The sequence below is a fragment of the Synchiropus splendidus genome, chromosome 3 (genome assembly GCF_027744825.2).
Source record: "Synchiropus splendidus isolate RoL2022-P1 chromosome 3, RoL_Sspl_1.0, whole genome shotgun sequence".
Lineage (NCBI taxonomy): Eukaryota > Metazoa > Chordata > Actinopteri > Syngnathiformes > Callionymidae > Synchiropus > Synchiropus splendidus.
Window position 1 is genome coordinate 11,720,127 of NC_071336.1, and position 17,234 is coordinate 11,737,360.

At 46.5% G+C, this 17,234-nt stretch overlaps 1 protein-coding gene across 5 annotated transcripts in view; it reads right to left on the bottom strand.

Annotated features, from left to right (window-relative positions):
* Positions 1–444: 444 nt before the first annotated feature.
* kdm6ba (lysine (K)-specific demethylase 6B, a) overlaps positions 445–17,234 on the bottom strand; it is a 61,005-nt gene continuing 44,215 nt past the window's right edge. For 4 of the 5 annotated variants that reach the window (XM_053861214.1, XM_053861217.1, XM_053861218.1 and 1 more), the window contains 22 exons: positions 12,466–12,541; positions 10,476–10,577; positions 10,211–10,334; positions 9,991–10,086; positions 9,628–9,898; positions 9,484–9,561; positions 9,223–9,393; positions 8,877–9,059; positions 8,077–8,574; positions 4,594–7,838; positions 4,337–4,463; positions 4,089–4,194; positions 3,767–3,972; positions 3,597–3,694; positions 3,452–3,520; positions 3,103–3,251; positions 2,886–3,000; positions 2,625–2,812; positions 2,408–2,549; positions 1,964–2,090; positions 1,722–1,892; positions 445–1,647 (listed from right to left, as the gene is read on the bottom strand). In XM_053861214.1, coding sequence (XP_053717189.1) covers positions 1,621–1,647; positions 1,722–1,892; positions 1,964–2,090; positions 2,408–2,549; positions 2,625–2,812; positions 2,886–3,000; positions 3,103–3,251; positions 3,452–3,520; positions 3,597–3,694; positions 3,767–3,972; positions 4,089–4,194; positions 4,337–4,463; positions 4,594–7,838; positions 8,077–8,574; positions 8,877–9,059; positions 9,223–9,393; positions 9,484–9,561; positions 9,628–9,898; positions 9,991–10,086; positions 10,211–10,329 — 6,186 coding nt within the window. In that variant the 5' untranslated portion in view covers positions 10,330–10,334; positions 10,476–10,577; positions 12,466–12,541 and the 3' untranslated portion in view covers positions 445–1,620. The remainder of the gene's footprint in view (positions 1,648–1,721; positions 1,893–1,963; positions 2,091–2,407; positions 2,550–2,624; positions 2,813–2,885; positions 3,001–3,102; positions 3,252–3,451; positions 3,521–3,596; positions 3,695–3,766; positions 3,973–4,088; positions 4,195–4,336; positions 4,464–4,593; positions 7,839–8,076; positions 8,575–8,876; positions 9,060–9,222; positions 9,394–9,483; positions 9,562–9,627; positions 9,899–9,990; positions 10,087–10,210; positions 10,335–10,475; positions 10,578–12,465; positions 12,542–17,234) is intronic. The other variant, XM_053861219.1, reaches the window with a different exon arrangement.

The following is a 17,234-nucleotide window of genomic DNA, read 5'->3' on the forward strand; positions in this document are numbered from 1 at the left end:
CCCGGGACACACTGAAAAGCCTGCCTAAGGGAAACTTGCAACTATTGAAAATGAATCTTTAAAATAATATTTTCAACATTTCATGGGACGATTAAGGAAAGAATGTTTGCAGAATGAACAATTATAAACTGATGCTATTTTCTTTTATTTCAGAATAAGAATCAAATTTACTGCCATGGTCAGTGGGGATCTCACCAACTAGGAAAGTGCTTTGGACTAAAGTGCTGTCATGAATAAAATAAAATAAAACATTGATAGATGCAATAGATGACAGGTCTGACTAACAGTCCTATTTTTGAATGTAGGTTTGTAGCAGAACCTTACGAGAGCAGTCCAAATCCGTGAACCAGGAGGTTGGTGCAGCACATTGGAGAAAAACTACAGATTTGAACTTGAAACCACCTAAGCCATTGCTGACACTGCCACAGAAAGAGCACAACTGCAGTAAATTCAAAAAGCGTTTATTAATGGTCATAATAATGTCACACAAGTTCACAAGTGTTTAAGACAATTCTGGCTCAGTTTTGTGTGTGTCTGTGTGTGTGTGTGTGAACTAACAGTGCAGTTATAAATAAACGACCACAAAGAGAAGAAGTATTGCAACAGGAAAAATAGAAATCTCAAATAAAACAAACAAAAGGTCGTTCTGAGAGAACGTGTAGCACCATCTATCTTGTTAAAACCTCATCTACACCATTGTAAAAAAAAAAAGAAATCTCAAAAACACTTTGGAGAAGTGATTCTTTTCTTCCGTACAAACACAGCATTCCGTTCTTCTATACGTGAGCAGTGCCTACTGTCTACAGAGAGGTGGCGCTATATTCAAGATAAAGATATTTCTTATATATCAGGAGAGCAGGGAGGAAAGTTCAGAGCACCAGAGAGACAGCGTGTTCATACAAAACAATCAGTAAAATTAAACAAAACAAAGTTTTCAACTCTTTTGAAAACAGAGAAACAGCAATATCCAATAAATAGAGGGAATGTTTAAATTACATGTACAATGACCCTCCTCCTGACCCGAAACTGAAAAAAAGATACGTCACAAAACGACAAATTATTCTTCAGTAAAGTGAAACAATACAAAAAAGGAACCAAATGTCTGACTCAAAAGACAAGATGTACACATAAAACCAGACAAGATAAGCCCCGCCCCTTTAAGAAAACAAAGTTTGTTAAACCCGTATGAAGCATTCAATTGTATGTTTCTATAATGCGTTAGAAAAATCTCTATCATAAGTATTTTTTTTAATTTCCTAAATACAAGTGAAAGGCCAATGTGGTGTAGTTTCAGGCTGATCGAGGTTACAAACAAAACAATAAATTATTTTCAAAAAGAGAAACAGCACCTCACGACAAAAATCCATTTACAAAATTGTTCAAGAAAAGAGTGGACAAAAACGTGTCCAATACAGAACTCAAATTCCTCCAGAGTTTGTTTACCAACAGCACCTGGCAACACGGTTGTCACGGTAACAGGGGAAGAGCACCATTGTGAACGTAAACTGGTCTTGTTGGCGGTTATGGTTGTAAACAGTGATGATTGGTAAACGTTCATAACTGAGTCTTTAATTTTTGGTTTTATGGCTCTGAGGAGATGAAGGGGGAGCAGGGGCTCTGTCACCGGGACGAGGCAGAGGCCGAGGCCTGGGGGCGGAGACAAACACGGCGTTAGGCTTCAGAAGGTGACAACACAGACCACCAGTCTGCAGGCTGCTCACCAGGCTGAAGGAGTCGTAGGTGTTCATCAGCTCCTCGATGGAGTACTGTTCCAGCACCACCACGTTGTTCAGGTTTGGACTCCGCTGGCGGGCGCAGTCTTCACAGTGAACCACGTACGTCTTCCTGCTGCTGTTCTCGCTCGTCACGAACAGCAGGTTAAACACCTCCAGCTGCCTCACACACACACAGAACATTAGCACACATGACGGCAGACACACCAGGCCCGTGGGGACACACTCACGTCACACTCGTTGCAGTAGTATGCCGGCTCGTCTTTGACTCGACCCTGATAAGAAATCTTCTTCCCCTCAGAAACCAGCTGATCTCGGAGGATCTGGATGTGCTTCATGGACTGGAGTAGACAGTGTCTGCGGAGGCCAAGGTCAAGACAAGGTCATGATGCATGTTGACAACTCTCAGTGTGTCTGGTTTTACTGTCACCCTAGTGTTCTGTCAGAGACAGAGCCAGGTGTTCCACACTGGATTTACGAGTAGACTTCAAGTTTAGGTCCTCAAAACACGAGTAAAGCTGCATCTCATGGTTTTTAGTTTAATAGGTTTGGCATTTGATTGATTTGTCTTTTAGCTTTTGCACACATCGTGCCCCTGCTGGCCCAACACGAAAACACAGATAATCTGACTTGTTCAGGATCGCAGCGGAGGATCAGCTGAAGAGTTAACTCACCTGAGCATCTTGTAGGTGTCAGGATCAGTGATCTTGAGCGTCCGTGCCACGTTCCAGGACACATGGATCATGGGGACAATGGACTTGACCTTCTTCACCTCGTTCCACTCAAAGCGCTCTAGAGCCAGCTGGTACTGGTACCCTGCCATGACGATCACACCAGTCTTAAAAACAGGACGTTGCTACATATCATAGTGTGAAGACTTCCCACACGCACCATTGAGCGGCCCCACGTTCCAGGCGATGTTGTTGCACCAACCGACCGCCTGGACCCAGTGCACAGTGCCAGCATTGATCCACACCAGGTCGCCCGGTCTCTGGATGAAGCGGTACACCGGGATGTTGGCGTTGTAGAGGTCCTCCAACACTGGCCACCAGGACCCCGTCAGGTAGTCCACACCATGCCTGAGGAACACCAGCGTTAGAAGACTGCCAGTGGAAAGTGGCGATGCTGAGAGAGTGCTGTCACCAGACTCACTTCTCACAGAAGTCGTTGATGGCCTGCCAGTAGTTCTCGTGCACAGAGAACCACTCGCAGTCTCCAGGGCCAATGTTGATGTTGACTGAGCAGAAGTTGTTGTTCTCCTGGTGACCTGATGAATGACAAGACACACGTGTCAGCAAACTCCAGAGAAACGATGAGCCCATACTGCACAAACACAGTTGAAAACAATGACAATCATGGCAGTCCGTACCTGGTGTGCGGCTGCCCGGCACCTTCATGTACAACTGCACCGTGTTCATGCCCAGGATGGTGTGACCAACATGACTCAGCATGTTTCCACTGGATGAGACTCTCATGAACGCCGGCAGCTTCTGCAGCTCCTGCAGCTGAGCTTTCCACCTGAGCCAGAGACATGTGATTAGTCACGAACAAATGCTCTAGCTCTGCTGAAAGACATATATGTTTTCAATTTAAATAAATCAGATATAAAAACTCTCACTGAATCGTCATTTCTAGCTACTTAAACATGCACCTGGTGCTGAACCGAGATTTATTTCGCTCTGCCTAAATCTTTTACTTTTCAAAAGAGAAGCACTCACTTTTTCGGGTCTGACAAGTCGATGTTAGTGCCAAATTTTATGATCTTTCCGACGGACTTCTGTTCAGTGCTGCAGACAAAGGCATTTCAAAATGCTCAACACCTCATTGCAAATAAAGCACATTCAACTTTGACAAGATTTTTACCTGGTTCCATCTTTAGAGCACTCTTTGCTTGGAGTCTCAGTAGTGCCACTCGGCTTCTTCTCGCTGTCCTCATCTTCTTCATCACTTCCTTTCTCCTCCTACAGAAACACAACACATGTTAGCATGTTTCATATGCAATTTCTGAGGAGCATGCCTGAGTCTGTGTGTACCTGGAGGCTCTCTTGGAAACTGGATGCTTGATACTGGGCGTACTTGGCGATGGTGGTGTGGGAGCGGCTGCTTTCACAAGGCCAAGTTTGGCCCGTCCCACTGGGGTCCCAGTTCTCATCGGCGGGCTGCTGAACCTGCGTGCGCACCTCCACAGCCTGCTCAGCATTGGCCTCCACCAGAGACTTGGTGGAGAAAAGTCCCAGATCTGGAGAAGAGGGAGGGAAGTGCACATGTGACCTTCATGTGCAAGACAAGCTGCAGCAGTGACGCATGACATGATGCCTCTTCCCCTTAAGAATTAAACAGCAGTGTTGAACTCACTGAGTCGCAGAGATCCCGCCAGTCCACGGATCACTGTCACAGGGTTCTTTGGGTCGGTGCAGAACTGCAGCAGAACAGGTGAGAAGGCGTCTCGCTTACTCTCCAGCTGAAAGACCAAATGTAATGTCAATAATAGCATCACAGTGCAGAACTTTTTGTTGATCAATGAATAATGAAATTCGCATTCTATACTTTTTCATTGAATATAAAATTAATGCTGTTCAAGGCATCAAAAGCTCCACACTCACATAGATGCTCGGGGTTGGGGGGTTGAGTTTTTCTCGGGGGATGGGTTCCTCAGTGGTCATCAATGGTTTGACAGAGAACGCCGGGAGCAGGTACGACTCTCGGAACTTCCCCTTGACTCTGGCTCCCCTGAGAATCGAAATGACATCAGGAGACAAAATCACTCACGCTGTCAACTGAGTACCTGCTAGTTCAGAAGACATTTTTGTGATCCATAGTGGAAATGATTCAAATGAGGAGTGGGAAGGGTGGGACTCACCTGCAGGAGCGGATGATCTCTCCGGCCGTGTTCTTGATGCTGATATCCTCCAGGGGGATTCTCTTCTCTTCCACCTCCGAGGCGATGAACGTCTCCCTGTCTCCACTCTCCACTTTGATCAGGCGAATCTTCAGCTCCTTTGGCGGCCCGTCGGACAGTGCTTTCAGTTTCAGGAAGTCCGTGGACCCCAGCGATGCACCCGAGTCTCTTTTGTGATCTGTTGATTTTTGACTTGAGCTTCTTGAGGCCCACTCTGCGTGTTCTGTTTCACTCGTGGAACTGGCACCAGATCCATCTTTCCGCTTCTTTTTCTCAGACTCAAAACTACTGTGATTTTTGTCCTTGCTCTGTAGATTCAAGTCTCCTAAAATCCGGCGGTCCTTCTTGTCCTTGTGGCTCTTGCGTTCTTTGTGTCGTTTGGAGTGAGTAGATGAAGAGGATGAAGATGATGACGCAGACTCGTCTTTCTTCTCCCGATGTTTCTTCTTCTCTTTTCGGTCCTCGTGCTTCCTACTGCCTTCGTGTGCGTGCTTCTTGTCCTTCTCCCTTCCTTTGTTTCTCTCCCTCTCTCTGTGCTCCTTTGCCTGCTCCGGGTCCTGCCTCGCTCTCATATCATTTTGTTCTTTTGGCATGGAGTGGCGACTGAGAATGACCTCGCAGCTTTTCCCCAACTCCGCCAGAGACGACTCCGATACAATCGTCAGCTGCCGTTCCTCCTTGATCAACTTGATTGGCTTTACAGTCTGAACACTTTGACGCTTCGCAGACTCCTGACCAATTTCATAAACTCTGCTGACATCATCATCCTCCACCTTGATGTTCCCCTCCTCAGTCTTCACTGCATTACAGGCGGTGTCGGTGGTTTCAGATGTGGGCGAGCCGGTCTGCTCCTGTCGACAAATATCTGGACCCAATGACAGAGACGAGGAATACTTGACCCCGACTAAAGCTGAAGGAGGGGGTCTTCCGAAGGGCCCGCCTCTGTAAGCGTACTTTTGGCCCTGCAGAACAGTTGCCAAAGACTTGAACATGCTGTTGACTCCTGTCTGATGGAGGTGTGGCCTCTGGGGTGGCGGGGAACAAGACGGGGAATCATCTTCTTCCTCGTCTTCACTTTTATTCTGTTCCGGCAGCCCGTAGAGCTTGGCTAAGTCACTGTGGCGATAGTTGCCTACTCCCATTTCCTGTTTGGGATTTAGAGGCGAGTTCTTCAGGAGCTCTTCGTCCTCTTCATTTAGTGAAGAGGTTCGGCTGCATGGCGACGCCAGAGAACCCTGCCTGCTGAGAACAGGTGGGCTGGCATGAGGGTTCGATCCAAAGTCCTCCTGGAGCTTTAGTGCAGGAAGGAGATCTGGAGCACACAAATAGCTGTTCATTGGCTGCACACTGGAGGAATAGCTGTCCCGGAGAGCAGAGGGGGCAGTCTTCTCTTCCTTATAAAGCTCCTCCTCCTTTTTGATGGACTCATCAAGCATGGCCATGATGTTTGCCAGGCCATCAGGGAGCAATGTTGACATCTCTGAAGGCTCTTCTTCAAACTGGGCACTGTCAGAGGTCGGGTTCCTCGCTTTCTGAAGGCCCACCTTGGAGCCGCTCGACAGACTCTCTCTGGGGAAAGCCTGGTAGAGTTTGGGAGGCTCTCTGGGGGCTAGTGGGGGGAGTGAGTGTTGTGCTTCTTTGGATTGGATGGGTGCTGGCTGCATGGCTGGAGGTTTGCTAGGTGGCGCTGACGGGTTTATACCTGAGGTATTGTGACTAGAGGAGGTGTCGAAGGTCGCTCCAGCATTGGTCCACATCTCACGCTGCCTTTGCTTCTCCCGAGCGTACTCTGTCTGAGGAGTGAGGGGGGGTGGACGCAGCCTCTCCAGAGGAGGGTTGTTGGGGGGTTGGCCTGAGAGACAAGGAGGAACACCACCTCTGCTTAGCCAGGGGTATGGTGGTGAAGCCTGGGAGGTTGGTGGGGCGGCAGGAGGTGTCAGGCGGGGAGGTGCTGGTGTTGGGTTGGAGGTCGCACTCAGGAGACGCTCCAGGTTCTCAATTGCAGTTTGCTCCTTTCCCTTCAGATTACTGAAATCAGCCATGCACCTTTCATCCTCAATTTCTCTCCTCCTGCTCTCCTCCAACTCCCTCTTCTTCTCTTTCTCCACCTGTTGCTGTTCATCCCTCCTCTTCTCCTCTTCCATGCGCTCCCACTCTTTCCTCTGCCTTTCACGCTCCTTTCTCATTCTTTCCTCCTCTTTTTGCTTCAACTCTCTCCTCTTACACTCCTCTTCCTCTCTCCTCTTGTGCTCCTCTGCTTCTCTCCTTTGTACTTCATGTCTCCTCCTCTCCTCCTCTCTCATCTTCTCCTCCTCCAGCCTCCGCTTCCTCTCTTGTTCCTCCAGCTCCCATTTTCTTCTCCTCCTCCTCTCTTCTTCTTGTCTTTCAAACTCTTTCTTCTTTTGTTCCTCTTCCTTCCTCTTCTCAAGCTCCTTTTTCTTGCGTTCTTCCTCCAGCCTCTGCTTCATCTCCCACTCCTTCTTTTTCCGCACTACTGCCTCCTCCCGGTCCCTCCTTCTCTTCTCTTCTGCTTGCATATGTCCCTCCAACTCAGCGTCCAACTTGTCCAGAGCCTCTTCAATGGACTGGGACTGAGCAGCTGTTTGTTGAGGGTATAGATGAGATGGGGCAGATGTAGGTTGATGACTATGACTGGAGGTTGTGGCAGTATTAGACGTTTGTGAAGAGGGAGTGGGAAGGGTTGAAGAGCAGTAAGTCGGCAGAGAGCTGTGGGTGGAGAGTCTGCTGGTTATGACGCTCTCTCCTGCCCTCTGGTGTCCCGAGGAGAACAAGGCTGAGACGGCAGGGAACGATTGCTGCAGCCCAGCCTGCGAATAGAAGTCAGTCTGGGTCTTGATCTCTGGAGATTTAGTCGATGCATGGTGCTGGGGCGGCAGTGGTCGGGTGTGACAGTTCTGCACCTGCCGTGAGGCAGAGCTTGTGTCTTTGCTGGTGGTGCGTTGCTGCAATGATGGTTCTCTTTCACTGGGCCAGTTAGAGTGACCGGATGTCACACTTGAGGTGTTATTGTAAATGGAGCAGGAGGAGTGAGGGGTCGGAAGGTTAGAGGTGATGACTGGGGTACGGGCTGGAGCAGGTGGAGGACCGGCATGTGGCGGGATCCGAGTGTGAATGTTAGCGTCCACCTCTTGTTTGCGGCTTTCCTGGTGCTGAGGTATCGGTCCTGGTGGCCTCACGTCCAACTCCTCAAGACAAACAGCACAATTTTTGTTTTTTTTTACTGAAATAACATTTTCATCTACTCACTGCAGAGAGTCAGTACAAAAGGATGGACACTACATGAGGATGGGTTTGTTGGGAAGTTTTATCTCATGCTATTGCACATTTTAATGTTTGAAACCAGCTACCATCATATAAAATGTGATGGAATAGGTCAAAGCTTTCAATGTTGTTCAAATAAATGCAGTTCTGACTCGTACTCACCAGAGAGTGATTGCTGGGCCGACTCTGGTAGTTCCACACCTCGTGGGGCAAACGCTGCTGTGTTACTGAGGTACTGCTGGCTAGGGGGGGGACGGGCGGGTGGTGGAGCCCCAACCCATGCTGTAGGTGGCTGTAAGGCACGCTGCTGCTGGTGGCAGGAGGGTTTGCTGGTGACGAGCGGACCTGCTGCTCTCTGTCCTCTTTGCTTTGTGTGGGAGAGCTGTGAGAGAGAACCTGGATACCGCTTTGACTGCCGACCTGAGGGCTTCTCTGGTGAGGACCACGGGAGTCCATGAAAGATGGAGATGGGCCTAATTTAGAGCTGGGGCTACGATAAGATGGGGACTGCTGGTTTCGTGCCTGAATTTGAAACGTATCCTTCTGTAGCTGACGGCTGTAACCAGGAGAGAGGTTCGAGGGAGACGACAGAGTTGAGGTGGTGGAGGATGCGGGGGAGGACTTTGGGGTGTAGCTGCCAAGCCCACGGTGGTGCTGATCCTGGTGGAAACAGAGCCAAGGATTAGGGACAAACCCTTAAATTTCATAATTTTACATTTTTTAGCAGTGTAACAGCGAGTCTCTTGCAACACCTTAAATATCACTAATGACAATCATGAAAAGGTTCCTCCTAAGTTTAATTAGGACAGGCATTTTGACAGTTCCTCTTAGAAAACTTGATATGTTGACCCAGAACAGGAAGTGTTTCGACACATTTGAATCCAACCTACAAGTCTATTTGTTAAAACATTGTCCTTAAATAGTCGTCACGATGTACCACCACTAGAAGATTGGAATCTCACCGGTCGAACCTGGAACTCCTGGGAGGAGGGGTTCTTTCGCTCCAAGGTCGGAGGCTGCCAAGGGGCGTTGTCCTTGTGCATGGGATTCCAGAAAGCTGGTTTTGGGGGCAGGTGGTGCGATGAGGTTTGGTGCTGAGGGGGCAACACAGGACCTGAGAAACGATGCTGACTGGGAGCAGGAATCTGAAGCACCAACAAAAAGAGCAGATTAAAACTAAAGAAAACAAAACAGGGTCATGGAAGTAAAACAACCGTGGTCGGCACACAGACATCACAACACTTATAGATAGTCTGATGGGTGTCTGTTTGGCTGAGCATCGGCATAACAACTGAATAGGAGCGGTACCTGATCCAAGCTTTTCTTTCGTTTGTTGGGGCTAGGACAATCCTCAGGAGCCTGCCGGCACAATGGGTGCATTGGTGGCAGCGGCGTGTGCTGTATGACTGAATGTTCTCCCAGTGGAGGGGCTGGCCTCTTCAGCTGACCGCCCAACATCTTCCCTGCAAAAGTCCGTGGCTGTGGAGGCAGAAAGCAGTGGATGAGCACTGGAGGTGAAGCAAAAACCTGTCTCCCTTGCAAATGACCAGAAGCAATTAAGTGCTCTACCTGATGCACCTGAGCCCACATCTCATCTCCCAGCAATGGTGGCCCTCGAGGGACATGCTGCTCCTGAGGACCCCCGAACTGAAGCGACAGCATGATGAGCAAATGTGGCAGAAAAACCAAAGAGGAGCAACAGGAAGTGCTCACCTTCAGTAGCTGATTGGGGCGACTAGGAGGGAGGTGCGGACTAGGTGGAGGTGGTCCATTATGGAGCCTAAGTGAATGCTCATTGGGCAGGGGGATCATGGGGTGTGTTTGTGGATTGTGAGGGTCATACAGTGGGCCATTTTGTTCCCAGGCTCGATGGGGAGGTGGAGGCAGGAGGTACTGAGGGTGAGGAGGGGGTCTCTGTGGTTCCCTCTGCATGCCTGGCAGCATGGGCTGAGGGTGCTCCAGCTTCTCGCCTCCTCGCATGGACCTGCGCAATTGACAAAACTCCAGTTCACACCAACTCACCTCACGCATTTGTTTCTGCACTAACCAAAAGAACAGCAATCAATCACTTCTTACCCATTGTTGAAGAATTTACTTGGATGATTCAGTCCAGCAATTGGACCAGGAGGTAGATGTGGAATCAGCTGGTGTTGGTTCATTCCAGGCGAACACCTGATCAACACAAGATTTTCAATGTGAGATGCATTTTTTCAAAATGAAAGAAATAACATGGATCAGGTATTCCCAAAGACAGGTGTCAAGATAGTTTTGTTTTTGCGTTGCCACGCAGACAGACCTGGCAGGCGGTTGCCAGGATCGGCCACCCACGGGAGCCCAAGGTCCCCGGTTGAATCCATCCAGTGGGAAGGATTCCCGTGCGCCACGCCCGCCAAACTGCTCTACTGCGTGATGCATCCAGCCTGCACAGAGAGCAAATGAACAAATAAAGAAATACAAGAAATGGAGGATCATGTGATGTTTGAAACTTTTATAATCTTAATCGGGTGTAATGTGGTCATGTATCTACAGACAAAATTGTTCTCTGCGAATGTTGAACTCACCGGACTATCTGCACCTGTGAAGCCCTCCACTGCAGCACAGAGAGGGCCTCACCACCACACAGAGATTGTCCTCCTCAGGAATGGAACCTTAATACACAGCAACTACGGACAGAAATAGAAAAGACAGGCAACTGAAAATCTTTAAATCACTATCTAATTTGTCAAACCTGTCTGCAATCTACAGACATGTGGTCAACTAACAGAATCCAGGTAAGCAGTGAGCAGGTGGTTTAACATTCAACAGAGAACTTCAATTGACACTGCAATTCATGGGGCATCCTATAGAGGGAGCCAAAGACAAGGTCTTGCTAGATTTTTCTTTTTTCAGTGGCCAGGTGGTTTAGTGGCAGGTGACCACAGGTGAGGGCAGATGTAGAGCAAGATAGTCCACTTACGGGAGACTTGGCTAAAAAAGACCAGGTGTTAGATGCCTCTGGTCTGTTGCCAAGATCCTGTGAGTGCGGGATGGCCGTGTAAGAGGTGCCAATTGTGCCTGTGTGTGTGGACAGTGCCGGTGCCAAACAGCACCATTAATTCAGACTTGCAAGGAAATAACACTAGTTCATGTGTATGTGTGTCTTTGTGTTTGTGAGCGTTTAATCTCATTACAGCAGGCGTGATGGGGAGGGTGGGGGGTGGTGACAGACGGCCTGAACAGGACGCAAGAATAGATTAAGAGAGGCTCACTGCCACTGAAGTGACCAGCTACAAAAGGCTGAAGGACTTTGATGACTGACAAAGGCCTTGTGCACAGAAATGCAGTTTTCCTATATGATTTGATCCCCAACACAAAAAGTGATCTGTAAAATATGTACAGGTTTCAGGCATCCACATGAAACTACTGAAAAAGGCATGGCACAGGCACATAAAAAAGGCTGCACACACAGAGGGACTACTCAAATAAAAGTGTATAATTTTGCAAAATGAAGACGCGACAGCACAGTGACAACCTTATATACACATGATAGGGCTCTGTCTCCAGGACTGTCCTCCAAGCACTATGCATTAGACATCTGGACAACAAAATGCCAGACATAACACTAAGGGCTTAAACAACATGTAATACGTAATATTTTCCTTTCGTTCAAACTCAATTGTTTTATGCAATTTAAGGGTGCCATTTACATCGTTGTTTGCTTGATGAGATCAAGGGGCAAGCTGCAGATTTCTTTCCCTGTTTTTAGCCAGTCCTTGCAGCCTTGTATACAAATACATTCCTTGGCCAGGATGCATTTACCTAGATCAGTACTAACAGTTAGAATCAAATGATTTCCCGTGCCTTTCATCACTACATCTGGGAGAGGACATGACGGTTTATACACTCAGAACTCATAAATGTGATCAAAATAGACAAAGAGCAGCCGTGGGGAAACCAGCGGAGACGTGCAGCCTCTTGTTTGGACTCTCAATGTGCAATTAAGTCTCAGAAATAGTTAGCTTGCGTTTATGGGAAGAAGTATGTGAGAGTCAAGTGTGACTGCATTGTTTGCTCTGTCATGCTGAAGTTGAAGCTTCAAAAGGTCAACTCTTCACTGTGTCCATTCTACAACATAGAAATAATTGAAAAAAAACAAAACATTTTTTGTTTGTCGTTGTACCTTGTGATGTTCCTAGTCATTATAAAATGCCTTATTTTCGACAGGTCCCACAGTTAAGACTGCACAGGCACATAATTAAAGTTTCAAAATGACAGTGTTAGTTAATGAGAGGTTGAGAGTTGTGGATGAAAACACCACTGTAGGCACAAGGATTGGTACCCACAACCTCAGATACATCATGGCTGCTAATTAAAGCTGCGTAAACTGCGACGACACTTGCACGCTGTGAGTCATCTTTGTTACTCTGCTTTTTCCTCCGGTTTTCCTGAATCGATCACACACTGTCCTCCCTCCCACCACTTCCTATCTGCCCCCTCTCCACCCACATCGCTATTAAAAGCTCAGTAAGAAGTACTACTCTGTGTTACAGACAGAACACAGTGAGTTTTTACCTTTCAGAGTCCAAGAGACTGTTGATTCACAGTTGGGTCGAGTTGCCCGCACTCATCCTCCAGAGTCTCCTTAATACTGCAAGAGACGAGGAGACAGACATTAATGTCACCCACAGAACCTGAGATAGGTACACAGGATTAAATTAGATCAGAAGATGAATCAAAATCTGGTTTCTCAGGATGCTTTCACAAGGTGGGTTTGGCCCACAGCGTCCAATAGCGACCCCCTTCCAACTCCCCGTCCCTCATGGAGAAAGACAATGATGATGGGGAAAAATGCAACGTGACCCCCCCCTTGACACATGTATAGGGAAGACCAATGATGAGATAACAGAAGGCGGCGTTGTCCTCTGAAAGAGTTTGTGAGTGGTAACATTCAGGGGAACCCCGATGACTCAGCTTTATGAAAACACTCTTCACTACCGCAACCTTAACCAACGATATCGGAATTTTCCAACTTCATGAGGTCACCTCTTGATCTTAGTGCGAAGCAAAGATGGTGACACAAAGCCGATCAAGGTTTCTTTTTCTTTGAAGATTGACAGAAGAGTTCAGATCTTTTAGAGAAATGTAAGAAAGTGTGGTCTCAGATAAACCACAGCAAAACAAACAGGGTGACTCATCGACTTAAAAGGGACTTTCTGTTGGTTGTGTTGAAAATATTTCAATGGACAGCTTACAAAATCGACTCGGCAAATTCATTAGCAAGCATTTCATAGCATTTGTTGCTATGAACCAAATACAGGTCAAGTTTCTGTTCCCTTTTGTATGGACTGATACCAGTTATAATGATGTGCTCTGACAGAAGAGTCAAGAAAGGTCTGTTCATTTTATGATTTCAGAATCACTTCAGCAAATGATGGTACTGAAAACGAAAGAAGCAACACCGCACAACAATAAAAGCAAAAAAGATTATTTATGTCAGTCATTAATGTCTATTCATAAATGTTCAATGAAAATGTGAATCGATATATTTACTGTAAGATGCATATTTACAGCTTCATCTCAGTGTCTGTTGATGACGATCAGAATTCCCACTCGTTCAGTGTGCGCACCAATTCAGAGAGTTTCAGCTTCCCCACATGCCCCCATTTTCCCCCCACGCTGTTTTTCTGAAAGTGCCCGCCTTCATATATTTCTGTCATCACTGTTGTTTGTCAGTCAGGGTAAAGAGCAGAAATTCCCTACCAGGCATTATTAGAATCAGTCACACAACAACCATGGCGGCAGTGATCAACAGCTCTTTCTGTCAGCAGGATGGCAGCATTACCGGTGATGATTATAGCAATATATCAATGGGACGGATGCGCATGAAGGGACAATGTGGACCGGTTGTACTAACCCTCAAGAGAAATGTGAATAAATTCATGCATTTTAGTCATGAATCTTTGTGGGAGAACTACATGTTCATAAGGACAGCCTCAATTGTGCCGGTTGTCAGCGCTCCCAAATGTTTCAAGACACCCTACGACTCCAGAGCTAGCTACCAAGTAGCCAATGAGTAAGAAGACATTTTTTTATGAATTATCATGAAAGGTTCACTCAAATTTTTATGCTTATAACAGGAAATAAGGGTTAACATCCAAATATTTGGGGGAGAGGTGCGCCTAAATAAATATCCAGGTGCAGGCAGCCTATTGTTGTGATTGAATTGACAAAACAAACAAATAAAACAACTTTAAACAATTTTATTGAAAAGGCATAAACAATTTTAAATCCAGTGACGAGCATCTGTGGCAACCAAAGCCAATCAACAACATGCTTCCCTCTTCTGCAGCTAAGCAGTAAAACTGAACGACTTGTCGTTTACTGACCCCTCTGGAGATTAAAGACTTTTACGATGATGAACATCACAAAGACAACTGTGGGGAAAGAGGTTGCCAGGTGTCCCACAGTCCTAGTGAAGTTGCTACAGAGCTCCTCAGATAAAACACGAGCTGATAAGGCAGGAGGGATGACATTAAGAATGCCCATGTCTCTGCTCTGTTACATAACCTGAAAAAGATCCAGCTCTGGAGGAAACACCAAACATTCCTCTCACAGTGAAAAAGACTTCCGTCCGCCCCCTCCCTAACTCTCCACCTGGATCCATGTTAGGCTGCTTGTTTGTGAGAGCTAGCCAAAGCGATGACGCAAGCAGGGATATCAAACTTTAAAAAAAGGAGCCTATTCATGGTAATATAGAGTCATCTGAGGACACAATAGAACGACTAGGTTGTCAATGTGAACTCACATTTCACCCAGTTAATCCCGTCATTAAGAATTTATTCTCAGGCGTTATGCCATAAGAAGAAAGACACTTCCCTCAACAAAGGCAAATGTATGCTGGCTAAAACAGAACTGTATTAGATAGAAGGCTAATACTCTGCACTGTTATTTTTGAGGCTGATAGATGGGGTAGCAGTAAAAGTCTAACAAAAGCAAGTCCAAAATTGTCAGTGAGCTCAAACTCCTAGAGAGCCACTCCAGGTTTACATTGTGGTTTTGGTGTGGCTTTTACAACCTTATCTTTTACCTGAGTGCATTTTAATATCTAACAGCTTCCAAAATGCAATATCACATCTATGAACCAGTTGAGCTTGGACCTCTTGGGAAATTCACACATACAGGCCTAGTGACGTCACCTGAGTCAGAAAGTGGGGGAATTCTCACCACACGCAATCAAAGATGGCTTCCACAAATGTAAACAGGAAGTAGAATTTCATTTCATTCTGCGATTTTGTGTTTCCTCTTCATACGTCACTATCTCCTTCACAGTCTTCAATAACGCACTAAATGCACCAAACTGGACTGTGACGTCATTCCAAGCTCCATCTGTTCCCACCTCTGAGGCGTATTTTATACCTGGCAGGCTAGTGTGACAATGTGATGGTGCAGAGATGACAATGTCCATGTCACATCAAATCAGTCTGGGGTTAGAAATAAGGTTTTGGCCTTATCACAAAGTGCTTATGTGACAAAGTGTGTTCCAACTATGTAATTGTGAACACTCTTCTCATGATCTGGACGGTCAATCACGTGTCACTAGGAAATGCAGACTGAAGTGGCAGACTGAAAGTGTAGAATCATTGAAAGATAATATCTCACAAAACAAAAGTCACAAAGATGAGATGAGAGACAGACAAGTTAGGTCCTACCACTAGTGTGACGTGAAACCGAGAGGAGAGGAAGCTGTCGTAAGAGGAAGTCTGTGTGTGTCTGGGACAGACGTCAGACATTTCCTGAAATAAAATTGTGACTGAATTGTGGCCACTGAGCTAAAACAGTTGGTTTCAGTCACAGTTCTGAAAATACACTTCGAGACCACGTGTATGCAAGTGTGTGTAAACTCCCCACACACACACACTTCCAAGCTGTGACTCATACTTGCTAGTTTGTGGGAATAAAAATGTCACCAGTATTCAAACATACATAATTTCTGTTCTGTTTACCGACAGGTCTACTGGGATGCAGAACCTCACAGAAACATCAGTTTCGATTAATAACTGCTTGAGCTGCGACCAAAGTGAAGGTTACATGACCACACAGGTGTGTGCATGTTTACAAGAGCCTCCCGCTCGACTCAGACAGATCGAGATGTTTACAGAACCCAAAAATACTAAATGCTGAGTGGCAACCTCTTTGCTTGTTTTTAGACCAGTGAGAGATGCTAAGGGCAAGCATCAACGAGATCAAGGACTTATCCAAAGAGGATGCAGTGAAACAACATATGTTTCTTGAAATCCAAATCATTTATGACTAGATACCATTTCACTCTGTCACAAAGCGCATCTCAACTACACACAACAGAAGGAAATGCAATGTCATAAAGCAATATTATGTTATATCCACATTCTATATTAAGAAAGTGTTCCCAAATCAAAGGAGACCATTTAAAAAGAGGACTGCTTGGATTATGTTTTTTCAGCTGTTCCAAATTCACAGGTGGAAGTTTTGACACTCAGCCTGTTGGTGTGGGACAGATGTTCCACCAGCCATCACTATCCTGCTTTCTGAAACAAGAAGCGACACCTTCACTATGGGAGAAACGATTCTAGTATGATGTGCATTTTCTCTGACAACAGTGGCAACGAAAGGTTTCTAGTAAGACATCTGTCTTGGAAAAAAACCCAGCTCTGAAGCACGAGAGTGAGTGCGTGTGACTCAGACTTTATTGTTGAGTCAGCACTTTTATTTCAGTAGCCACTTTGTGAATGTGTGGGTCGGTTTAACATGACAAACTGTTTGTCATCACTTTTGGTTCAACAGGCAGCAATTATTCATTCAGAGTCAAGAATGGCTGCGAGTGTGCAACTTTTGAGGTTTCTGGGTTCGATCACCAGAATTGATCATGACCCCCACCCACAAACAAACAAACTGCACTTCCTGACCTCGGCGTGTTAATTGCGCTCATGACACCACCTTCAAACACACAGACACACTGGAACCCAGAACACATGGCGTGTCGCTGTGGTAACCATTAACAAACATGAATGAAAATTAACATTTCCATGGCTGAAGGAGCGACCCAATGCGAACAAGACATGCGCAGTAGCAAGTGTCTCTGAAACGACTCCTTCATTCGAAGCCATAAACCAGAATGACCCGAGACCCAAGTTGACGACAGGTCACGTGACCGTCCGTCCTGAAACCCGCCGTCCCCAGACGTCACCTTAGCAGGCAAAACAAAAACACAGCGACCCTCCCCCAATAAGAGCCAGAGAGGTGATGCAAATCACTTCCTTTCAATCCCACTCTTTGTGTGAAAGATTGACTGTGGCGGGGACGTC